Here is a 21,385-nt window from a genome sequence, read left to right as displayed (position 1 = left end):
TAGGGGTTATTCCTAGTAGCTGAAGTTGCACTATACAGTAAAGACTATAGTTATCTGCCAAAATATTTGTGAAAATTATCACCGTACATTCCGATATATATTACAAGAAATATGACTGTTATATGCAAAAACAGAAGGAAAGATAAAATGTTTATTAGTGCTAAGGCTAAAAAGTTGGGCCAAATTCACACCTGTAGGGTAGATGGTGCAATTTGTATTTATCATTACAATTGCTTAACTACCACTGTTACCATATGAAGGCACTTAAATACAATGAAAATACATGCTGTTTCTGAAAAAGATTATGCAAGGACACAATCCAGCAGGCTTGCTCTAGAGATTAATGGCTTTCTGCTATTGAGTTGTGCAGCAAAATTCCCTGGCACTAAATTTCTCAGTAATAAGTGTTTTCAAAATGTGTGCATTATCCTACAGAATTTAGAGTACTTGGGTATAAAATGCAATAGGAATGCAGTAGGTAATCCTCCTATTGCTACCATTATACTTATACCATTACAGTTTTGTCACATCATATGAAAAAAATACAAATAGAAATGGTGTCTTTGTAGTTACACCTTTCCTATTGAAAAGTCATGAGGTAGGAAGTGCTCTAAGATAGGAGACCATTATGTATCAAAAACTCTAGATATTGGGGCATTCCTTAGTGTTTTTTCCACTGCAGAAGAATATTCCTGCCATCCTTACTACCTTTGAGTCTTTGGTGGATGAGTGCCCTTTGATTTAAAGCTCAGGCTCAGAGAAATTAACCTGCTAGCTGCATCAGGTTGGGCAAACATTAGCATTTTCCAATGTTTTTTCCCATTTTTGCTATTGGTACTTTGACATTCTTTTGCTTCCTGTTTGTTTCCCTAGCAGCATCCTACAGTTTAACCTGACCTCTGTAACACACACCTCCATCAGGTGTTTGTTATCACACAGACAAACTTGAGATGTGTAGAAATAATAGCTCCTTCAGTTTCTGCATTCAGAAAAGGAAAGGGATAAAAGGTATTTCTGTGTTCATTCATTTCATGCCTTGCATGTTGGACTTGCTCATACTTTACTTATAGCAGATCTCCATCAGACCCCTTCCTGGGAAGAAGTCCATTAAAAATTGGATTGGCTGCCTCATTATTCACAACCAACCTTCTTTATTACACTCTAATTTATAATTTCCTCTTTTCCCCTTTTCTAATGCACTGTGCTGCTCTTATTTTTAATTATATATTATTTTGAAATTTTCTGATTGAACATGACCAATTCAAGAACTGAACTTGGCAGATGAGGACTAAATCTTTTATTCTGGAAAACTTCTGAGCTTTTGTGGATCAATTCACTCCTTGCTGTTGTTGTGATTCTTCCATTAAAGCTGAGATGGGATATATTTGTTCTAAAGTGGAACTTAGAGTTGTTAGTTTTGAAGTTCCTCTAGAGGAAAGAAACAGTTCCAGGAAACTTGCCTGTCACAGCCTGCATTGTCTTGTTTCCATGTTTTGGGGTTTTTTGATGGTCTTTCAGGTTCTGTTCTTGCATTTGGTTTCCATCTTACCTGATTATTTGTAAAAATAATACTTTCTAAGCTGTTAACATCATAATTGCCACCACTCAGATACTTGACTTTAACACCTTTCTTTTCAATAGGACTTTTTGGTTTGCTAAGATGGATGGAAAGCACTCTCTTTTCTTCTGATAAGTAGGAAAGAATGTAAAAGCTTATCTTCCTGATAGAGGGAAAACTGAGATAAATGTTTTGAGTGTTTTTCTGTTTTTGTTCTTTTTTGATGAACAAAATCAATAGTTTGGAGTTTTTATTTGCACAAGGAGAAGAAACTTCTGATTTTTATTTTTTTTCCTCTCTGGTTTAGTGGTTAGCTTTGTTGACTCTTGACTGATTATTTTCATCTTTCCTAGACTTTTTCAGGAGATGGAGTTGAATCTTCAACAATGAGAACAATATAACTCTTACTCCAAGTGTTTCTCAGCTGTCAAGTAGGCATTAGGAGAAACAACTTTAAATGATTTTATCTAAAAAGTGCATGTTTTCTTAACTGCTCAACTAAGACAATCTGGAGAAAAAACTGCAGAGCAGGAAAATACCGGTTGCATGGCAAGAGTGACAGAGACTGAAAACTAAAGGGTGATGGGCTAATATCCTTATCTCTCTGGAAGTCTCCAGCTGCTTCAGTTTAAAAAGCACAGGTGAACAATTCTTTGCTTCGTTGACTGATAACATTTTGCTTTGAGGTCAGGAGCTAAGGTGCTTTAACAGTGCCTAGAAGTTAAGGAAGCAGGAGCTTGCCTCTCCAGCCTGCTGTGCTGAGAGTGAATCAGTCTTGCCAACTGTGCTCCGGTCACAACAGCAGGAGGAGGTACCCCACGCACCTCTCTCCATCACCAAAACACGTTTCTGCTGATGGTCATCTCTCTGCTGTGCTGCTTATACTCCTTGCAACTCATGGGGTCATCTAAGCCAGGGAATTTGCAGGGGCAGTGGCTGCTATTGAGTTGAGGTGCATTCAGTGTGAAATCCTGGAAAGCAGAGGTAGGGCATTTTGCTGCCCTCTGTGCAGGATACATTGAGACTGTTGCTCTTTGGTAAAAGTGTGGATTAGCTTGCAGATCTGCTTTGTTTTTGGCTGCTAGTAAAGCCAAAGGCGAATTGCCAGACCTTCTTGTGCCATCAGGTCCCATCTACCAAATGGAAATAATTCACTTACTGCATTTTTTTTTCTCTCTGGTATGATTTGAAATGCTTTAGAATGCATCGACATAGCAGCAATGTCCTCAAATGTTTGGGTTGAATCTAGCACAATAAATTTCCATTTTTGTCTGGGACCTCTAGATCCTACTCTGTACTGGTCACTGTCATCAAGCAGAAATGCTCCTCTCAAAATTATCTTCGAGCACCTGATCTCCACCATTGAAATGGATATTTAGTAATGGATTCTAATGATGTTTTTGTTCTAAATTGTGGCAGAAGCTGTAAACAGAATACAGAGTACAACAAAACCTTTCCTCAAAAGTTTGTATCCTTCAGTCTGAAAGATGCTGTACAAGTATTGCCATTAAAATACATAAAAACAAATAACTTAAGCTATAATATTTACCTATCCCTTTTTTGAACAGGCTCTGGATAGCAATGTGCCAGCTCTCAGCTTCATTCGAGAAAGCAATTGCAGAGGAAGTCTGATGTCAAGATGATGTTAACTGAACAAACAAAACTATTCAGCTGGCCAACAGGCTGGTCAAAGGACTTGAGGTAAGAATATTTTCCCTGAATGTTCTTGCCAGTGTGAGTTTTGAAATATTTGGAATAAGCTGGTTAAACTTTAGGTTAAGCCTAAAAAATTATTGAGACTAGAGTGGAAGAAAAAAGCAAGGGAGCGGGGAATAACAAGATGACCTTGCTGAAAAATCATTTAAATCAATGCAGAGAGGGAGAAAAAAAAAAACTGTCATAAAATCCTGGGAAGTGAAATGTACTGCACGAGAAATGACAGATACTACTCTGCACTTGCCAAAAAATTGTGTACTACTGAGTGGCCAGTATTGGTATGGTCCCTAGAGAAAAGTCTCCATAACTAAGTTACCACGTTTATACACAAGTGTGAACACATTTGACAGCCTGGGCTGCCTCTTGCTAATGAGCAGAAAGACTGAGTAGTCCTTTAGGTCAGGGTGGAGTCGCCCTGCGCCTGCCCCCATTGCACTTAGATTGTAAATAGGTGGAAGGCACCAAGCACATACTAGCTGTTTGTTTTTGCTTTATCCTTTTGCAGAAACCATCCATTTTAATTACAAGTAGAATGCATTTATGCTAAAATTACATACATTTCAGTGTAGTTATTACCTTTATATTTAAAAAAAAGCATGATTAAAGCTAGCACATACCCATTTAATGGTCGGTTTCAAGAAAACCATTGAAGTAAGCTATAGCATTGCTGTGCAGTCTCCGTTAAGTCTTTACAGAAATCATGCTGTCTTGGTGCATTCCTTTTTGATAAATAACAGGAATTAAAAAGTGCAAAGGATATTTACACTACTCATTTCCGTGAATTTCCAAGACAGTCTGAATAGATTTTTTCTTAAATATTTTAAGTTGGATTTCATAAAATCCCTGTGACCTTGTTTTCTAAGACGACAAAAGGAATACTTCTATTTTTCCAACTCTGTCAGTAGAAGTTGACAATCAAGAAGATAAAACTAGGTTGGAAAACAGTGTTTGTAACTATCTAAAAAACCCCAATGCAATTAAAACAGATAAGTTTATGATACCTTATTCTAAAATCAATATGCCAAGAGATGTAAAGTGTATAAATAATTGCTTTGCTAGAAAAACAGCAAGATTGCTGGTGTATTATATTATCTGCATATGAAAAGTTTTGGTTGCCTCAAGACACACCTGAGACAGTTGCCATTTGCCTGACCCTGCAGACCCCTAAAGTCATCGGAAACTCAGTGGCCTTTGTGCAGAGATAGTCTCTGAGTCTTGGATTTGAAAGTTTATACACAGTTAAAGGAAGCTTTTCTCCAAGATCTGAGGGTTTTTATTAGTGATCTTATTGTGTAAGTTAAGGGGGAAGATATTTAAAAGGATTAATTGAGAATGTCAAGTCTTTTCCTCTGAGAATAAATTCTTTCTGACTACAACAGGAGACAGTTAACTTCTGAAAAGCATCAAGACTGATGATTTTGTCTATATAGCATTGACCTGGAAGCTCAACCATTCAGACTAATAAATCAGGCAATTTATATTTAATCATTAACTAACTCCCAAGCTGAACAGCTGTTCAAAATTAGAAATGGGTCACCCTGGCCAGGATGACATTACAGGCAATCTATAATGCATTAGAATAAAATTATAGTGATTTTTAACTGTCTGGAAATTTATTACACTGCATGTTCCAACTCTTAAACCCTTGTTAGCCAATGTCGCTAGTGATTTATGGTGCTTGGGTGGTATGGTAAAATTACTGAAGATTTAAATAGACAATCATTCTATGTTTAGTAAATCTTCAAATTTCAAAGCTATTTTGGAGAATGAGGTGGGTGCTCTTTATTGTTTATGACTTACCAGTCAGTGACAAGAAGAAGAGAGAACGGATAAATCAAAAAGCCCTCTTGTAAATTAATGGATTTATTGTCTTGTTGCCTTCAGTTAATGATTTAAAGAAGACTCTAATGAGTTCTGTAGAAAAACTAGATATCTAAAATACTTCAGAACAAAACTGCTACATTACAAAGGTCGCTGTTAGAGCTTCTAACAGAAACAGTCCTTTGCTGATCATTTGTTGGGCACCTTTTATGAATGTAGTTGGGGTTCAGAAGGAAGGCTTCACCCATATCGATGAGTTTACGGTGTGAAAAGTTTGAATGTTAACTCTGCTAAACGCTATTTTAATTAAAGATACTTCTATTTTCTTTGTGAATATTTTATATTCTCATTTTATTAAAAAAGAGTTTGAGTATGCTGTTATTGTAGGATTCTGCTTCTGCCTCTAAAGAATAGAATGGTTAATCATTTCAATAAATATTTCTGATTTTTCTGAATAATATAAATGGAAAATACTTCATAAATATGAAATGTTAACAATTGTTCTATTACTTTAGTTTTGTGCATATAGAAATTTATTTATTGAAAAATGAAAGAGAGTTGTTTTATGAAATTCATTTTATACGTTTTAAGGCTTTCAAGAATGAACGAGCTCAGAGTATTTTTTTTAAGATCTCAAGTGTCCAGTACCAGCAAAATTCAAGGAGTTTACATGAAATTATTTAAAGTATGGAGGATGCCTTAGAATCAGTGGTTCTCATTGATTTTGATTACATCATGAAAAGGACTGGAAAAATATATTTTGAATATTTTTGTCACTGTGAAAAAATAATTTGTATACAGACAGTGGGTAGAGAAGAGTCCTTAGGAGTTGTTCAGCAGTGTGCTTTCCGTCTGTTATGCTGGCCTTTCCTGTACTTGAGTCCGTCTGCTCACCATGGAATGGTTTCCTGAGATTCCTGTCATGTGCAAGTGAACAAACTGTGAAACAACATTTATTTTATACTGAATTATATTTCTAAGAAAATATTTTTACTGGTATCTCAAACAGTACAAATAAGGAAGAAGGATTATGGCAGCATATTTCAGTTTTACATCTAGAATTTAATCAGTTTGAATGTGACTGTAATGGATGATGAATTTTTACCTCCTTTTCCCTGCTGGAACTATCTGAGCATATATTCATTTCTTTTGGTGGGAACTCTATACACACAACAATGAAGGTATAATGTGCCATATAGTTTGTTTTTGATGCTGTGACATAAACTTTGATTGAAAACAGATCATTTGATCCGTCTTACAATAACATTAATTTTCTTTTAAAAGATATTTTTTCTCTGAAATTCTTCTGTTTCAACATTTTAAATAGACAGTGTACCCTCTTTATGCTAACTTGAATAAATTAACAGCTTTCCCTCTATCTATTAATAAGAAACCATTAACATATAAGAGTGTTCCAGACTATCCATTCAAAATATTTCCAGGTAATAGTGGATAAGATGAACTCTGCAAAATGCACCAGGGATTTCAGAAACCAAGGCTCTCTGCGGGGGGGAAAGAAATGGAGGAAAAATTTTCTGGAGTTAAACTTCCCCCTTTTTGAGAATGTCATGCCATCCTGTTCCTTGCAGCCACTATTGGATGTTAGCATGCATGTTTCTGATGATTGCAGCTGTGCTTGCCATGCCAGAAGGGCAGGATCAGTCCCTCCATTACTCATGCTTAAAGCTGTTGTGGTTTTCCTCCTAAGTATTTCTTCTGAGTATTTGGCCCTCATTGAATTTTCTTCTCACAAATATTACTTCTGTGTATACAAGTACCAAAACCAAGGTGAAGTTTGTGAATTCTAAATCATTATTAATCTTTATTAACAGTTATTTTTAAAAATCATTACTTAATTCAGTAAAATCTCTGTAAGCATAGGTAAAACAAGCCAGACAAATAATAATAAGAAAAAAAACACTGAAATTCTCCCACCTGGTGTAAAAAAATTTAAGTTATTTCTTTGTTAAGGTTGAAACAGCTTTGTCAAGTTCAGTTCTCCATTCATTTTTACTATTCTTGATTCTTCGCACTGCCTTTTCTGAATCTGGCTGAAAATGAATACCATTTGCACAAGACCCTACTGCCATACTATGTCTAGTTTAAATAAAAGCAAGAATTACTGAAAATGTCAGAAAAGGGAAGAAAATAGAATGCTTAATGAAGACCCCATTCTTAATTTTTCAGCCTCAAAAGATTCAAATCACCACCAAAAAGTATGGATTTTTCTCAGTTGTATAGTCTTAGTAAGTCTGTCCCTCACTATAACAGAGTATATTTTCTATTGTGCTTTTGTGTGGCTTTGTTTTTTGATTTGGAGATTAACTGTTCTGTCATTTTTAAGTTGTTCAGGAATTGATCAATATACGCTTGTTGACAACATTTTCTAATTTTGCTTTGCAGTCTGAAAACATGCATTGGAGCCAATCCATTGATAAGCTCAAGGCACAAAAGAAAACTTTATGTGTTGATTCCCATTAACAGCCGCTTTTGTGTCTTACATTGGACAAAACAGTATCACCAGGAACTGATGGACCATCTCTGGGCTCCTTTTCTAAAGTCACAAAAGGTAAAATTTCCTGTACAAAATAGAAGTCTCCAATGAAGCGTCTGATTTGTTAATATCACTGTCTTTCAAAAATTTGATTTACAGGTCTGTATTTAAGTGGCTATAAAATACCCTTTGCAGTTCAGTATTTGTTTTCTAGTATATATGCTTTCCTCAGGTTACAGATACATTTTGAGGGGAATGAGGGAGAGAGGATAATTTCCTTTTGGCAAATGAAAATTCTTTCCCATTCCGATTCAGTATGCCAAATCCTGCCCTTTGTGACACTTATGTAACAGCAAATGCTGTAAACGGTGGTACAGTGGTGTAAAGAGCTCTATTCTGCTTAACTTTCCAGCTCCAGGAAGAGTGTAGTTACAAAAATCCCCTTTTCTTCACACATGGAGGAAACCATAATAGGATTTAAAAAATGCAGAGTAAAGAGTTGTCTCTACAATATTTCCTTTCTTGGAAATATGCTCTTGCAGCACGTTACTCTGGCCTCCTGGGAACATGCCTCGTACCTCAGCATTTCACCAAATGCTGCCGCTTCGTTCATCTCTCTTGAACGCTGCTTATATAGTATGGTTGTAATATGATGTGGTCTGACCAGCATGAGATTTGTTCAGATCCCTCTATTGCTCTGCCTTCCATACTGGATTACTCTCTTGTCACCATCTTCACCACTCTGCCTCACTCAGCCCTTGCTTCTTTATCCTTCTTCGTGAAGCTTTGGACTGCTCCTGTCTTCCTTACTGCTCTGAATGCTCCTGACCTCTTCCTACTTGTTTAAATTTCCAATGTGTCACAAATCGCAATATTGTCTCACAGTTAATGTAGCTTATTTTCTGATGTATGTGAAGTATGGAACTGTTATTCCTATTTTAAATTGGAAAGCTAAGACACAGCAGGCTAGCAGAGTTACCTGAGGACAGTCTAGAAATATATGGTTAAAGCTAAACCAAAGCTTCCCAAGGTCAGTACTGAGACTGCTGGAACATCTTTTTGTTGTCATCTGCTTTTTGCGAGAGTTTAACAATCACTAATTTGCATGGAGCTTTGTTTTGCCTGGAACATCTACCTGGCCTTTTCTGCCAAAAATTTGTCTGCAGATAACGTTCTTTTTCAAAACCTCCTTCTACATTGCAGCCTAATGCTGGATAGATAGAAAAAAATTATATACGTATTTCTCATGTTTAATTTTTTCTTTTGTGCCTTGTTTATTTGTCTTGGATAGTAGGACCCTTGGCAAAAACATCCTTCTTAGCTCTTTTAGCAGTTCCCCAAAATGGATTGAATGTTCTTCTAAATAAAAATAATTTATACTATACCTTTGTACTTTTTAAGATGCTATTAACAGCAGTTAATAAAATACCTCACCTTAGTTTTGATTGTTTTCCTGCAAATGGGGAAGAGTTCAAAAGAAGAGGGAAAAGCATCTAGGAAGTCATGTTAAAAATACATGCTTATTAATAACCATCTTTAGAGAGAACAACAACTAGTTCTATGTCATGAAGTATCAGTTTTCTGCAGTTACAGGAGCAGTAGACATATCTGTATATTAAAATAATTCTTGTATTGTGTGAAAATTTTTATTGGAAACCGTCATATGACCACAATGCAAGTTTTCTGCAAAGAAGTATTTCAACTCATGAAAATGAGTGTATTGCTTGCCTCACAGTCCACAAATAAAAGAAATCATATTCTCAGTCTTCTGGTATGTTTAGATGAATGTGTTCAGCAAGGACTGATTTCAGAACTTTTATTTCTTTTTGATTTCATCTTTCTGTAAATGCCTGGGACATGTTAGTACCCAGCAAGTGTGGCTGTCTGATGGCTACCTTAGCATATGTGGAGACCACAGTTTTCTTCTTGATGAACAGGCACTCGTACAAACAGTGCGTTGCCACTGCTGGTTCTGCAGGAGCTCCAAGGCTGCCCTTGCCCCTGGAGATTGTCCTGTTCTGTAACTTCTGAAGGTGACCCTGTTAACGCATAACTGAACTATATTATTAAGAGATCCTGAGAAGCCTCTTGGGTAGCTGCTTGTTTTCTAATTTTCATGTAGATAAACACTGATTTATGTTCCAGAAATACATATTCAAGAGTATTGAATGCTCTTGAATGTGAGCACTGAATCCACGTACACTGAAATTTATACTGTCTTTTTTAATTTAACCAAACTATAAATAGATTCCATAAAATGAATGTCTTAAATGAAAACACATCTTTTTGAAAACCCATGATAAATATCTCTTCTTCACATTTTCTGGTATATTCTTTTGTATCAGATAGTCCACAGGGGTCCTTCTTACTTTTCTGCCTAGCATATTTTAATTTGTATCAGCCCAGTTATCTTATGCATTGCACTGGGTCATATCTCGCTACTTTGCAGCCTTGCTGGATTATCATATTCTGCTCTGATTCAAAGGTTCGTGTTCCTGTAACCGAAGGCCTGGACCTGATTGCTGTGTTGACTGAAGATGCTACGATCGCAGCATGGAATAACGAGGGACTGCCTGGTGAGAGTGTCAGCAGCAAATGCCACTCTCCTAACGCACTGAGAGCGCTGGCCTCCAATGATGGATCCGCAGCAGCAGGAAATTAAATGGATAAAGAATAAATATGGGGCTGACCTTAAAGTCATACGTTTAGGACAGAAAAGGTATGTGCCTGCTGAAGAACTGGCTTCCACGTTTACTGCCCTGAAGTTTCCCTAATTTTTATAACGGATTGGTGTTTGTTGAAATGCCCTTACTTGATGTCTTGAAATATTACAATGCTGCTGCTTATTTATCCATAGTATCATTTTCCATTCAAAATGGTGCTTGAAAGAGGACCTTTTGCTACTCTCTTTCTGAGTGTTGAGGAAGAAATAAAGTGGAAGCTGAGGCGCGCTTCTTATGAAGGGCAAATCGCTTTTTCAATAGGTAGGGTGCAGATTCTGATAATATGACATTACTGGTACTGTATAGTTTAGTCTACAGGACAAAGCATGTGCATCTAACAGAGGGAAAGATTCAATCCAGTGCACTGCATTCTAGGCAAAAGCCATTATCAGGTCCTTTGCTGATAAGCAAACAGTAAAATATATTTTTTTTTAACTGCCGCGTAAGTTTTTAAACAATTTTAAGGCTTTTAAAGACTAGAAAGGGCTACTTGAGTTTATTTTACTGAAATCCAGATACTACACACAATTATACAGCACAGTAAACGGTCACAGTAATGCCTTATTTTATGAAAAGTATTTACCATTTATCCTCTAATATGAATCCTTATGTTATTATTATATATTTTATATATATAAAATATATTAGAGGATATTATATGAAATATCCTCTAAATGAGCCCTTTTCCCCACCTGCCCTGATTTTTTTTTTACTTTCCCAACCCTCATGAATAATTGTGATTTTAATTCATAGCCTGCTGTATCCTTCTGCACAAAGCTATAGTGTTTACTTACTTATCCTTCCAGAATTGTCTATTTTCTTCTCTTTGCCTTTTGAAACAGAGTTCTTCCAAATCTTTCAGATTCTAAGCCTTTAAGGAAGTCTTTATTGTGTAGATTAGGATATATTAAAAGCTAGAACACAAAAATATAAAACTAAAGAAATAAGAAAAGCTGGAAGATATATATGCCCCCCCTCCAAGCTTCTATATGTCAATTCCTACATCTTCAGGGTGGGGGTCCTCATAATTGCTTATGAAAAAAGCCCCAACAATATATGTTTTGTGTTATGTGAGTACTAATAAGAGCATAGATGTAAAGATACTGAACTCAAAACCATAGAACTCTTAGCCACTGAAAAACTTGTGAACACAGTTTTGCATGGTTTAACCAAGCTTTTTAAGAAAAAATTCACCAGTTGTCTTATATCAAAGAAATGTATCTTTCTATAACCAGGACTCACCTAATATTTCAGGGTTTGTTTTTTGTTTTTTTTTTTTTTCATGATAAGTTTTCTGAAGGCTATTGAAAGAGCTTTGGCTTGTGGAGACACTGTATTAATGGAAAACATGGGTGAATCTGTTGATCCCGTACTTGGTCCCCTGCTTGGAAGAAATACAGTTAAAATGGGAAAATAAGTAAAGTTGAGTAACTGGAATTTTTCCATGACAGCTGGATCTTTTTTTTGGCCATTTTTTGCTTACTACTTCATAACCCTTCAGTCAGTTACCTATTTCTTTTTAAAATGCAAGGGCTAAAAGCTAGTGATGAGTGGGATATTAAGATATTAGTATCTGCATCCGATTAGATAACAAAATTCACTTCAAAATATAGATTGACTAGTTCATCTGAAATTCTCAAATTGAACTAGAAACATAATACAGACATACATTTGAGCTTTCTCAACCCAAAGTGAAAACCTTTACTTTCATTTTTACTTGAAAAAAGGAACAACAAAAAAGAGGAACAAGTATCATTTGGTCCAAAATAAAAGAAGACATTACATTTCCATTTTAGTCATCTATAGCAAAAGGGAAACTGATAGACTAGATTTGGATTTAAGAGTACAGGGTTTTGGTTTTCCAACTGTAATACCAGTTTAAGGAAACCATGCCTCAACTTTGCATGGTTTGTTGTGCCATCCCATGGAACAAATGAAGGAACTGCTTAAAAAAACAAAGGCTAATGATGAAAAAGATTGAAAAGCTATAACATGGGGCAAAAATGGGCAGCTAGAGATGGAAATTCTGTACATCAGTATTGCTGCCAATGTCCTGTGCATCAGAGCAGCTTAGCTGACAGCATTCACAAAACCAGCCAGGCAGGGGCAGTGGTGCTGCTGCTGGCTCTTCAGCTTTTCTTAGAAAACTAGTCTGCTTGCACCAAAGCTCACATGCTCCATTTCTCAGGCAAGTGCTCTAAAAATCCAACTGCAGAAACTATTCCAATCTCCCCCTCCCAATGACAGGACTACAGCTCTGACAGCCCTGTATTTGGGCATTCAAGTGGGAGATTCAAATTCAGATCAGGTAACAGAAGACTGAGTTAGTGTGTCTTAACTCTTCTAAGACTGCTATAGCATGAGTGATAAGTGGTATAAAGAAAGCAGGGAAACATGTTCTACTCTCCTGTGTGGGGTGTGTATGAATCTTCCGTTCTCACACTCCTTTTTGCCTAGAATATGAAAACTTGTTGTCAAATTTAAAAAATATCAAAAATATTTCCAAAGATCTAATTAAGGTACCTCTAGATATGAATTTTCAGAGATGATAATAGGAAAACTAAAGGAGTTAATACTCCAGGCCCTGGTACAAGAGAATTTCATTCTGTCGTGCTCTCCATCACTTTTCATGAAAACTTCCATTAGTGGTTGTTGAGTCTTCACTGCAGCTGTAACAGATGGAGTCAACTTGAAGAATAATGTTGATTTTTGGTTACAGAGAGTAAACCTGGTAAATCTTATTAAATGTTTCATGTCATGAACTGAAATGCTGTGTTACTGACTCTGGTCAAAGTGAGTTTATTTTGAAACCTGAAAATATTCCTCTCTTCTTTCTATTCCTAGTTTTGAACAGCACATCAACAGCTAGACTTTTCATGTTAAAGAATACGAAAAGATAAAAAGTCACAGACACCCCTGAAGCATTTCTGTATTGGCCTCAAATTTTACCCAAAGAGTGTTCAGACTACTTGCACAGTTTCAGACTGTTAAGAGAGAAAATATGAAAGTGATGTTAAATAAAATTAGTATCCAGTTTTGGTCAGATTACCCAAGTTTTCTCTCCCTCCTCCCCCACCCCTAGATTTCGGGTGTTTGGTGCCTGCACACTAAATCTGAGCAATATACAATAGCTCAAATCTTGAATACATAAAGCTCCTGGAAGATGCACCCTTGACCTGCACTTTGTCCTTTTGAAATGATTCCTTTTTGTTGCATTTTTCCATAGCGGTATTTGAAGTACATCAGAGTAAGACCAGTGTAAGATCAGAGTAAGCCTGATTTATAGAATCTGTAGTGGAGAAACTGAGTGGAGAAACTTTGCAGAAAGTTAAAATTATACTGCCCTAACAGAGAGATAGGAGCCACATCCCTTTAGTCTAACTAGTCTTAAAGCATGAGACAAAGAGGAATGAATATAAAACAGTAGAGAAAGGTTGGATTGAAAAGGACAGGGGTCACAGCAATATAATAGTGCGTTTACTTAGCAAAAGCATCCCCATAGTACAACTGAGCTGCACACGTGCACACACAGACACACGCACACACACATGAAAATATTCAAATATGAATAGACATTCCTTTGGTGAATGTTTTAGCAACATTACAGGACCTCACATTCTCTGGCTCACTGAAGATGTAGCAAGTCTCCCTTGTGGGGCATAGATGTAAAAATATCCCTTTACTACCAAATAAGCAAAGTTTTCATTGTTCTGGATTCATTTCTGTTATTTATTTGTTTTAGTAGTTGTGTCAGGCACACAGGGTTTTTTTCGTCCTAATAAAGACTGACTAGAAAGATATTTGTTGTAGATATGGTACAGTCCAGCAGTTGAAGTTCATTAATAATTGGAATGTTGCAGAGTATGAAGTAATGAATACTAATTACTCCTTTCATGTCTGACAGCACCCTGTGGACCAATACATCAGCCCAGACTTTAATTTGGTTCTAGTAATGGTTTCATCAATAGTACATTAATTCTGTGTTTGAAAAGATATACAGTTGAACCTGACCCACACAGTAGATACCACTGTCATAAAATGGCCACATACTGACAACAACTGGATAATTACAAATAATTAAATCCACTGAGCTTCAGACAATCCTAATTTTAAGTAAAATATATCTTATCATATCAATCGACAGAAAGCATATCTAGGGAGATTTATCAACTTGTACTCCTTCCAAAGCAAATTTACTAGCCTGCATATTAGAGAGCTTGCTGATCTGTGAAGCAGCTTCATAAAATTATATCTCCCTCATTGTTTACCAAAATTGTTCTTGTACTGGAATCTTAGATATTGTATAACACTGACTTCTGAGATGGTTTCTGAATGAAGACTGCAAAGAAATTCTCAGCTTCAGAGAACTTCAAATATATGTGTATGTTTATATTTTACTCACCATGTGGGTGGTTATAGTGTGAACTATAGGTACTTGTTCTCTCTGAAAATCAGACTTCTTATTTAAGTGTCTTATACTTAGAAGCCTAACAATCTTTAGGCATTCAAGTCTAGATATTCTGTTTTATTTTAACTAGTAAACCTGCTCACTGACTCTTAGTATACATTAGATTGTGACCTTATGTTGAAAATGGCCAGAAAATGTTAAGATTTTTATTAAAACACTTCAGGAAATTTTCTCTAAAGAAAGTCAGAAAAAGAATTAACTCATTTCAGAAATTGTCAGTGCATGGTACATGGGTTTATGTAAGCATGAAAGGCACAAAAAAAAAATTAAGTAAAATTTAGGTGCAGCTTATTTGCAATGTATACAAAAATGACTCAGAACGCACATACCTACATCTATTCAAGCATAGGTGTAAACAGATGCCAATTCTATACAGTTGTGTTTGGTCAGTAGTGTGCTATAAGAGGAGTGATGCAATTGAATAGGTTTGGTTTGGATTGGCTTTAATTTTTGTGTTTTATCTGTGTTTTTCCTATCTCTTCTCCCTAGCCAGTACTATTTTGGAGATCACTGGATGTGAACATTAACTATAATAGATCAATGTCATTTTGACTTGTGTGGGAGATGACAGAGGAAAAAATTCATTGTTCATAAGATTCCTATTTGCATCCGCATGAGCTGTTACACCCCTTCAAATCGTTTGCCCATTCACAAAGTGGTAGTCATGTCCTTCCACTAGCAAGATTTGATTATTACAAGGTTCTTTAAGATGTCTTCAAGTTTGATTTATGTGCAAATGTAGCTTGTATGAACAAATTTCCATTATTATGAGACATGACCATTATTCATTAAATAGTTCACTCACTTTCTGTATAGGAATAGTTTTCCTTGCCTAGAACATCTCTCCAGCTGTGCAACTTTAAGGCAGCACTTTTCCCACTGAAGTAGTTTGACCAACTTACACAGTTTGCCTGCTGAGATTGCCTAGTAACAGCTCCATTCTGCACTTGTTTTCACCTGATTTGTTCGACTTCATTCACTACATTACTTGCTGGAGTTCGCAAGTCTGTTCCAGAAGCTTTTAATTTTAAGCAGCAGGAACTGAAAGAGGCTCCTTTGGAAAATATGTGTTTATCCCTCTTTGTTCATACTGAAAAATATTGTTTCCCATTCCTTTCCTATCCAAGAATTTATCACTTCTCTCCATTCTTGCTGAGCTGATCCAAAACATTTAGCTATAGGAAGCTGTCATACTTTCTGCCGTTTAGAGTTATGGTACATTTTGGAGAGCATCTACCCAGAGATGTACCTTTGTTCATTTTGAGTTGCATGGAAGTATTTGTTAAGAAAAGTTTTTGCATAAACTCTTGACCTATTTCATAATATGAGGTCATGTTCATGTGCTCAGGGTTTTTTTTGTCTTCATCAGATGCTGTCTTTGAAAATCCAAGGCACAAGCTTGTTTGTTTCCCTTGGCAGCACATTCACAAGGGAAAAGCAGTTCTTTGTGCAGATAAACTCAGATTTCAGCAGATGAGACCAGATGGTGCATTAATTCCTAGACTTCTCATAGGTGAGAGTTTGGCTATCATATGAACTTCTGAGATTTATTTATTTTTAGTATTTGCTTTTGCTAAAAAGTTATTCCTTCAAGTTTATACAGGATTTTACAAGTGCTTTAGGAAACTTTTTGAATCCCTAAGCTACTTTATTTCAAGATTTATGAGAATTGCCCCAGGAAAAAGCGCATGGAGAACAATCCTGTTCTAATTTACTTTTATGTTCTTAAATAAAAGAAGGCTGGAGCTGGAAAGCTGGAGAAGGCTAAAAGAAGGCCTGTTCTGGGGAAGAATGGCACATTAGCACAGTCCATTCTGTCTGCCTCTACTGGTGAGTTAGGAGATTATGAAGGAAAAAACTACCAAAGTTAGATTTTGTCTTTAGTAGTTTCTTTGGAACCTATTTTTTATTATGTCTTATATCATGGACTTTGATAAAACTGTTACATTTCTTTGGAATCCAGAATTAACCTCTAAAAAGACATTATTCATTGAAAAATGAAGTTATTCTACAGGATTTTCCCACCTCTGTGTTTATCATTATTGCTTATATCCCTTGAACTGTTAGAGAGCAGTAACAAAACATTTATTTTTCCTGGTCTGTAATTAACAAAAACCCTAGAATAGGTTCCATTGTCTGAATGTTCAGCAGACATTTTGAAATAAAGAATTGTTACTACTGTTTGGGTCTCCATTCTTGGAAGAAAACATTAAAAGCAGTCATCACTGTACAGAAAATACTGTGTTTGTGCTACTGTGTAACAGGTGATTGCTGAAGATTGCCATATTGCCCGCTCTGCACATAGAGGATATAAACCTGTGGGCACATGCTCACGCCAGGCTGCACACAGAGCATACAGTGTAGTCTATAAGCAGTGTTTCCTTTTTTTTTTTTTTTTTTTTTTTTTTTTTTTTTTTTTAAAGTCCTGTGCCGTAAGAATAGGAAGGTCAAATTTACGCTGCATCATCTCCAGGCTCTGGTGTGGTACTTTAGCAGTAGTGGCATTGCTGTATGGGGCAGGTTGACACCTCTCATTGAAGGCAGGGGGTCAGGAAATGACACCTTTTCAGTAAGGATTCCTATTCAATGAATAAAAGTGAACATGGAATATCTCCTCGTTCCCTCCCCCCCCCCCCAAGTAATTGATTTTGAATAAATCATTTAGTAGATTGCCTTTAAAAATGATTTTTACTTTTGTCACTAGCCCTTCTCTCTCTTCTGGTCACGATCAATTTGTTATAAATCCACACATCTGCTTAGGCTTTTTTTTTTTAGGATTTACTGCTAGGCTATTTTGAAAGTTAGAAAAGATGAACTATATTTAAGGGAACAATTGTAAGAACTGACAGCTATCTGATTAAAACCTGTTTGAAAATTTTCCTAAGTCTGTGTTAAGTATTAAATATAGACGTTTGCCTCCCAGCTACAGATTCTTCAATACAGCAGTGAATAATTTACTGGTGTCTGCTCTATATGCAAATTAAACTATGTCAATTAAAAAATGTTCTGTGTATTCTTCATATAATTTTGGTGTGTTCAGTCATCCTTTTTTTTTTTCTTAAGCTACAGGTACTTAAACTTTGGTTCATATCCGTTTCCTGTGATGCCAGGATCATACAGTACTCATTTTTGTAATGTAGGATATTTGTGAATTGCCTGTATTAAGTGAGGTTCTCACTCTTGTGCCTTTTATTCCTTCTCAGGTATAACAAGATTGAAGACAAAGAACGTGAATTCAACAAGAGTTTCCATCTCATCCTTCACACTGATCTGGCTAACACCCACTACAAGCTAGAACTGCAGGCTCACACCACCTCCATTAATTTCACTGTCACCAGAGATGGGCTGGAAGACCAGCTGTTGGCTGAGGTTGCTAGTGCTGAAAGGCCAGACTTAGAAGAAAAATAAGGTGAAAACCATCTTTTGATCTGTCCTCAGATTTTAAAGCTAGCGTTAATACGCCTATTTGAATTTGCTGTACAGTAATTGTTGGTAACCCGAATATCAGAAAGTTTTTAAGGGTTAGATTCTGCAAAGTGTAGGAAGTGCTAACTCAGCATATGCAGCTGATGTTGATTCATTCAAATATCTGCTCCCAGGAGGCTGAGGATGGTCTAAAGTTCTGCTGGAAATTAAATATATTGTGATCTTGTTCCCACACTTCTTTCCACTGCTCTTTGCATTGCCTTTAATTTACCGTACGGGATTAAAGCCCTCTGCAATGCTTTATGCTTCAGCAATCTTAAGCCAGTAAGTGCAGATAAAATTTCCTGCCAGTCTGTAAGAGGATATGATGGCTCTGTTAGGCCCTAGGGCATTTGGTTAATCATGCTCAGAATCTATTCCTGCAAAGATGCAGTACTACAGCTGCTGCAGTCATAGTATCCACTGTACAGTAATCTATGAACAGAAATACCTTCAGAAGTGGTTGTAGAAAGGACTTTGAGCAGATTGTGGTCTATGAGCTTAAAAATGAAAAAAACCTTAGAGGTGCAAAATGATTAATAGGAATATTTCCTATTTCTCCAGTGTGCCTTTCCAGTTATCTCATGCACTTTGCATACTTCCTCCACAGGGATGCACAGCATCTCTTTGAGTTGCCACTGCCTCAATAGAAGAGCAAACTGGGTCACTGAGTTTAGTTACTCCTTGAAGAACGAAAGCAGTGTATTTGGGAACATGATCTGAAAACAGCTGGCCATTTTCCTCTGCATCTGCACATTGCTCCACATGGGACTGTATGCTCACAGCTCCCCTATTGTCTAGGTTGCTTTGGTGCTAGGGTCAGATCCACTGGAGAACTCCCAGTAACTCCAGTCACATTCTTCTGCTGTCAGAGGGTCAGTGCAGCCCAGCAGGCTGTAACCATGCTCTCCCACATTGCTTGCTGCCAAAGTGGGGTTCTCCAGCCTTGGGCTACTGTTGGTTTTCTCAGCCGCCTTACAGATTACCATTTGCCATCTTTGGCCAGATCCCAATCCCTTTGCATAGTCCAAGGAGGAAGGAGGGGAAGTCCTGGTCTGTTATGACGGTGCTTTGCTCCTTGTCCACGCTGCCTTCTCGCTTGGGGTGTCCCAGAACCTCAGTTCTCATGTATTTCTGAACTGAAGATAAGCTGTCTCTTTCAAAAATGAAATAAAAGCAACTGATGTAATTAAATCAAAAATATAGCTACAGTAGTTTTTGCTTCTGTTGTTTAAATACCGTGTTTTCATTTGCTCTGCTAGTCAGTCCTGACCAAAGATCAGAACTATTTCAAGACTGAGCTCAAGCAGCTTGGGGACAACATGCTGCTCAGTCTGTTGGCTGCCCCATGTAGTTCCTTAGGTGACAGTGAACTTGTGGAGAAACTTCAATCAATGAAGTCAACTGCAGCTGAAATACAGTGCAAGGTAACAATAGTTGCACTATTTTTAACAGTTTAAAGTCACCTGTAAAATGTGTATTATTATTTTTTGAAATATTTTTATGAGCTAGAAGTTGTCAAATTTCTGACTGTCCAGCAAGTGCTGTCTACCCGTGTATTCACAGTTTCTTATCTGTGATATGTAGTTGTCACCTACCATTTTTTTCCTCTTGAGCTAGGTGCTTGATTTCATCCCCATAAAGGGAGTAAGTATCAGCATGAAGTATGAACAAAGTCATACATGATTGTCATTTTTTCACAAGTACACAGGCACTTTGCTACAGAAAACAATCATTCCCTAATATTTGTCTGAGCAGAAGCCTACATACCTTAAACATTTGCTATTGTCTGAGATAAAGTTAGTTTTCTTGAGTATATCCATATTCTTTTTGATACTGATAGGAATGTGTCGGTAATTGTGTGTGATAATCATGATTGATGAAAAAATAAGTTAGACAACTGTCATCCTATAGATAGCTGAAGCCAAAGAAAATGAAGCTCAAATTAACAAGGCAAGAAAGCATTATAGACCAACAGCCATAAGAGCATCTATTTTTTACTTTGTTAGTAGCAGTCTGGTCAACATCAACCCCATGTACCATTTCTCACCAAAGGTAAACATTTATTTTGCTGATTTGATTTCAAAGCACAAGGGACAGAATTCTGCCTTGAGTAGTGATGGCCAATATATTAGCTATTATTTGTGCTAGATATTTACATTTGCAGTGTTGTGTGTCTTGAGTTTGAGAAAGGGGGACACTGATTCATAATATGGTACATTCCCACTAATCCCTCTTTGTTGTGTGCTTCCAGTCTAATGGTGTTTTCTGATTACACTCGTACTGTTTACCTTCCTTTTAAGCTGTCCTACAGGGTCAAGTAAGAACAGTTTTGAAGCATTCTCTATAAACAATTTACTGTGATAAATCTACCAGATTATCTGATGCTATGAGGAAGTCATGCACTTCAAATTTACCAGCTTTACTGAGTGAGAGGATATGTTCACTGAGTTAAATAAGCAAGTTAAATAAGGCGTTTGCAGCCTTCACCCCTGGTTTGCTGAAAGTTTCCTCAAAAGCCTCTTGGCAGAGGTGGTTCAGCGCCTACTGTCTTGGCATTTTAAACTGCTTGAGCTATCTCTTCTGAGAAGTGTACAGTCAGAAATTGATTTTCTTGCATGTAAAAAAACAAACAAACAAGAATTCTGGAAATAAATAAGTGAAAAAAGTTGTACTTATTTTCAGGTCTTCAATGCAGTCTTCCACAAAGCAATCCAACAGGCTGAAGAATCAGGAGATACTCAGTGACATATCTCTAACACAACAGAAGCTGTCACCTACTCAACCTTTCTTTTCACAAGCCAAGGACTTTTTGAAAAGGATAAGCTCATTTTCCTGGCCCAGATAGCTTTTCAAGTGAGGAAAAATTTTCATGTTGCTGATGCTGGTGGTTTACTGTTTTTGCTGCTTCTTAACTAGAAGGTGATGCCTTTACCCAAATGAATATCTTCTTACCTTGTGGTAGTGCAGTTTGTCAAACGTTGTAATTGCTGCTTCAGTATAAATAATAATTACAGAAACTCCAAAGATGCTTTATTTAACTCCTTTCATTTATAATGTTATAATGACTTTCTGAGGCTATACTGAGGATAAATAGCATGATTTAGCTGCTTGTGGTTTTATAATTAAGGCTGAAGTTA

General features: G+C 36.7%; 1 protein-coding gene across 1 annotated transcript in view; it reads left to right on the top strand.

The window, feature by feature from the left end:
* Nucleotides 1-21,385, top strand: part of DNAH11 (dynein axonemal heavy chain 11) — a 154,524-nt gene that overhangs the window by 107,055 nt on the left and 26,084 nt on the right. Inside the window, 12 exon segments of the mRNA XM_064505461.1 lie at nucleotides 3,127-3,259; nucleotides 7,499-7,568; nucleotides 7,571-7,600; nucleotides 7,603-7,664; nucleotides 10,075-10,166; nucleotides 10,168-10,308; nucleotides 11,603-11,729; nucleotides 13,576-13,581; nucleotides 17,994-18,189; nucleotides 19,512-19,672; nucleotides 20,160-20,300; nucleotides 20,931-21,101. Of these exon segments, the coding sequence (XP_064361531.1) occupies nucleotides 3,127-3,259; nucleotides 7,499-7,568; nucleotides 7,571-7,600; nucleotides 7,603-7,664; nucleotides 10,075-10,166; nucleotides 10,168-10,308; nucleotides 11,603-11,729; nucleotides 13,576-13,581; nucleotides 17,994-18,189; nucleotides 19,512-19,672; nucleotides 20,160-20,300; nucleotides 20,931-21,101 (1,330 nt within the window).

This window comes from Dromaius novaehollandiae, chromosome 2, assembly GCF_036370855.1.
Source record: "Dromaius novaehollandiae isolate bDroNov1 chromosome 2, bDroNov1.hap1, whole genome shotgun sequence".
NCBI classification, from domain to species: Eukaryota; Metazoa; Chordata; class Aves; order Casuariiformes; family Dromaiidae; genus Dromaius; species Dromaius novaehollandiae.
Note: the sequence above shows the minus strand (reverse complement) of the source record. Positions and strands in the feature narration are given on the sequence as shown.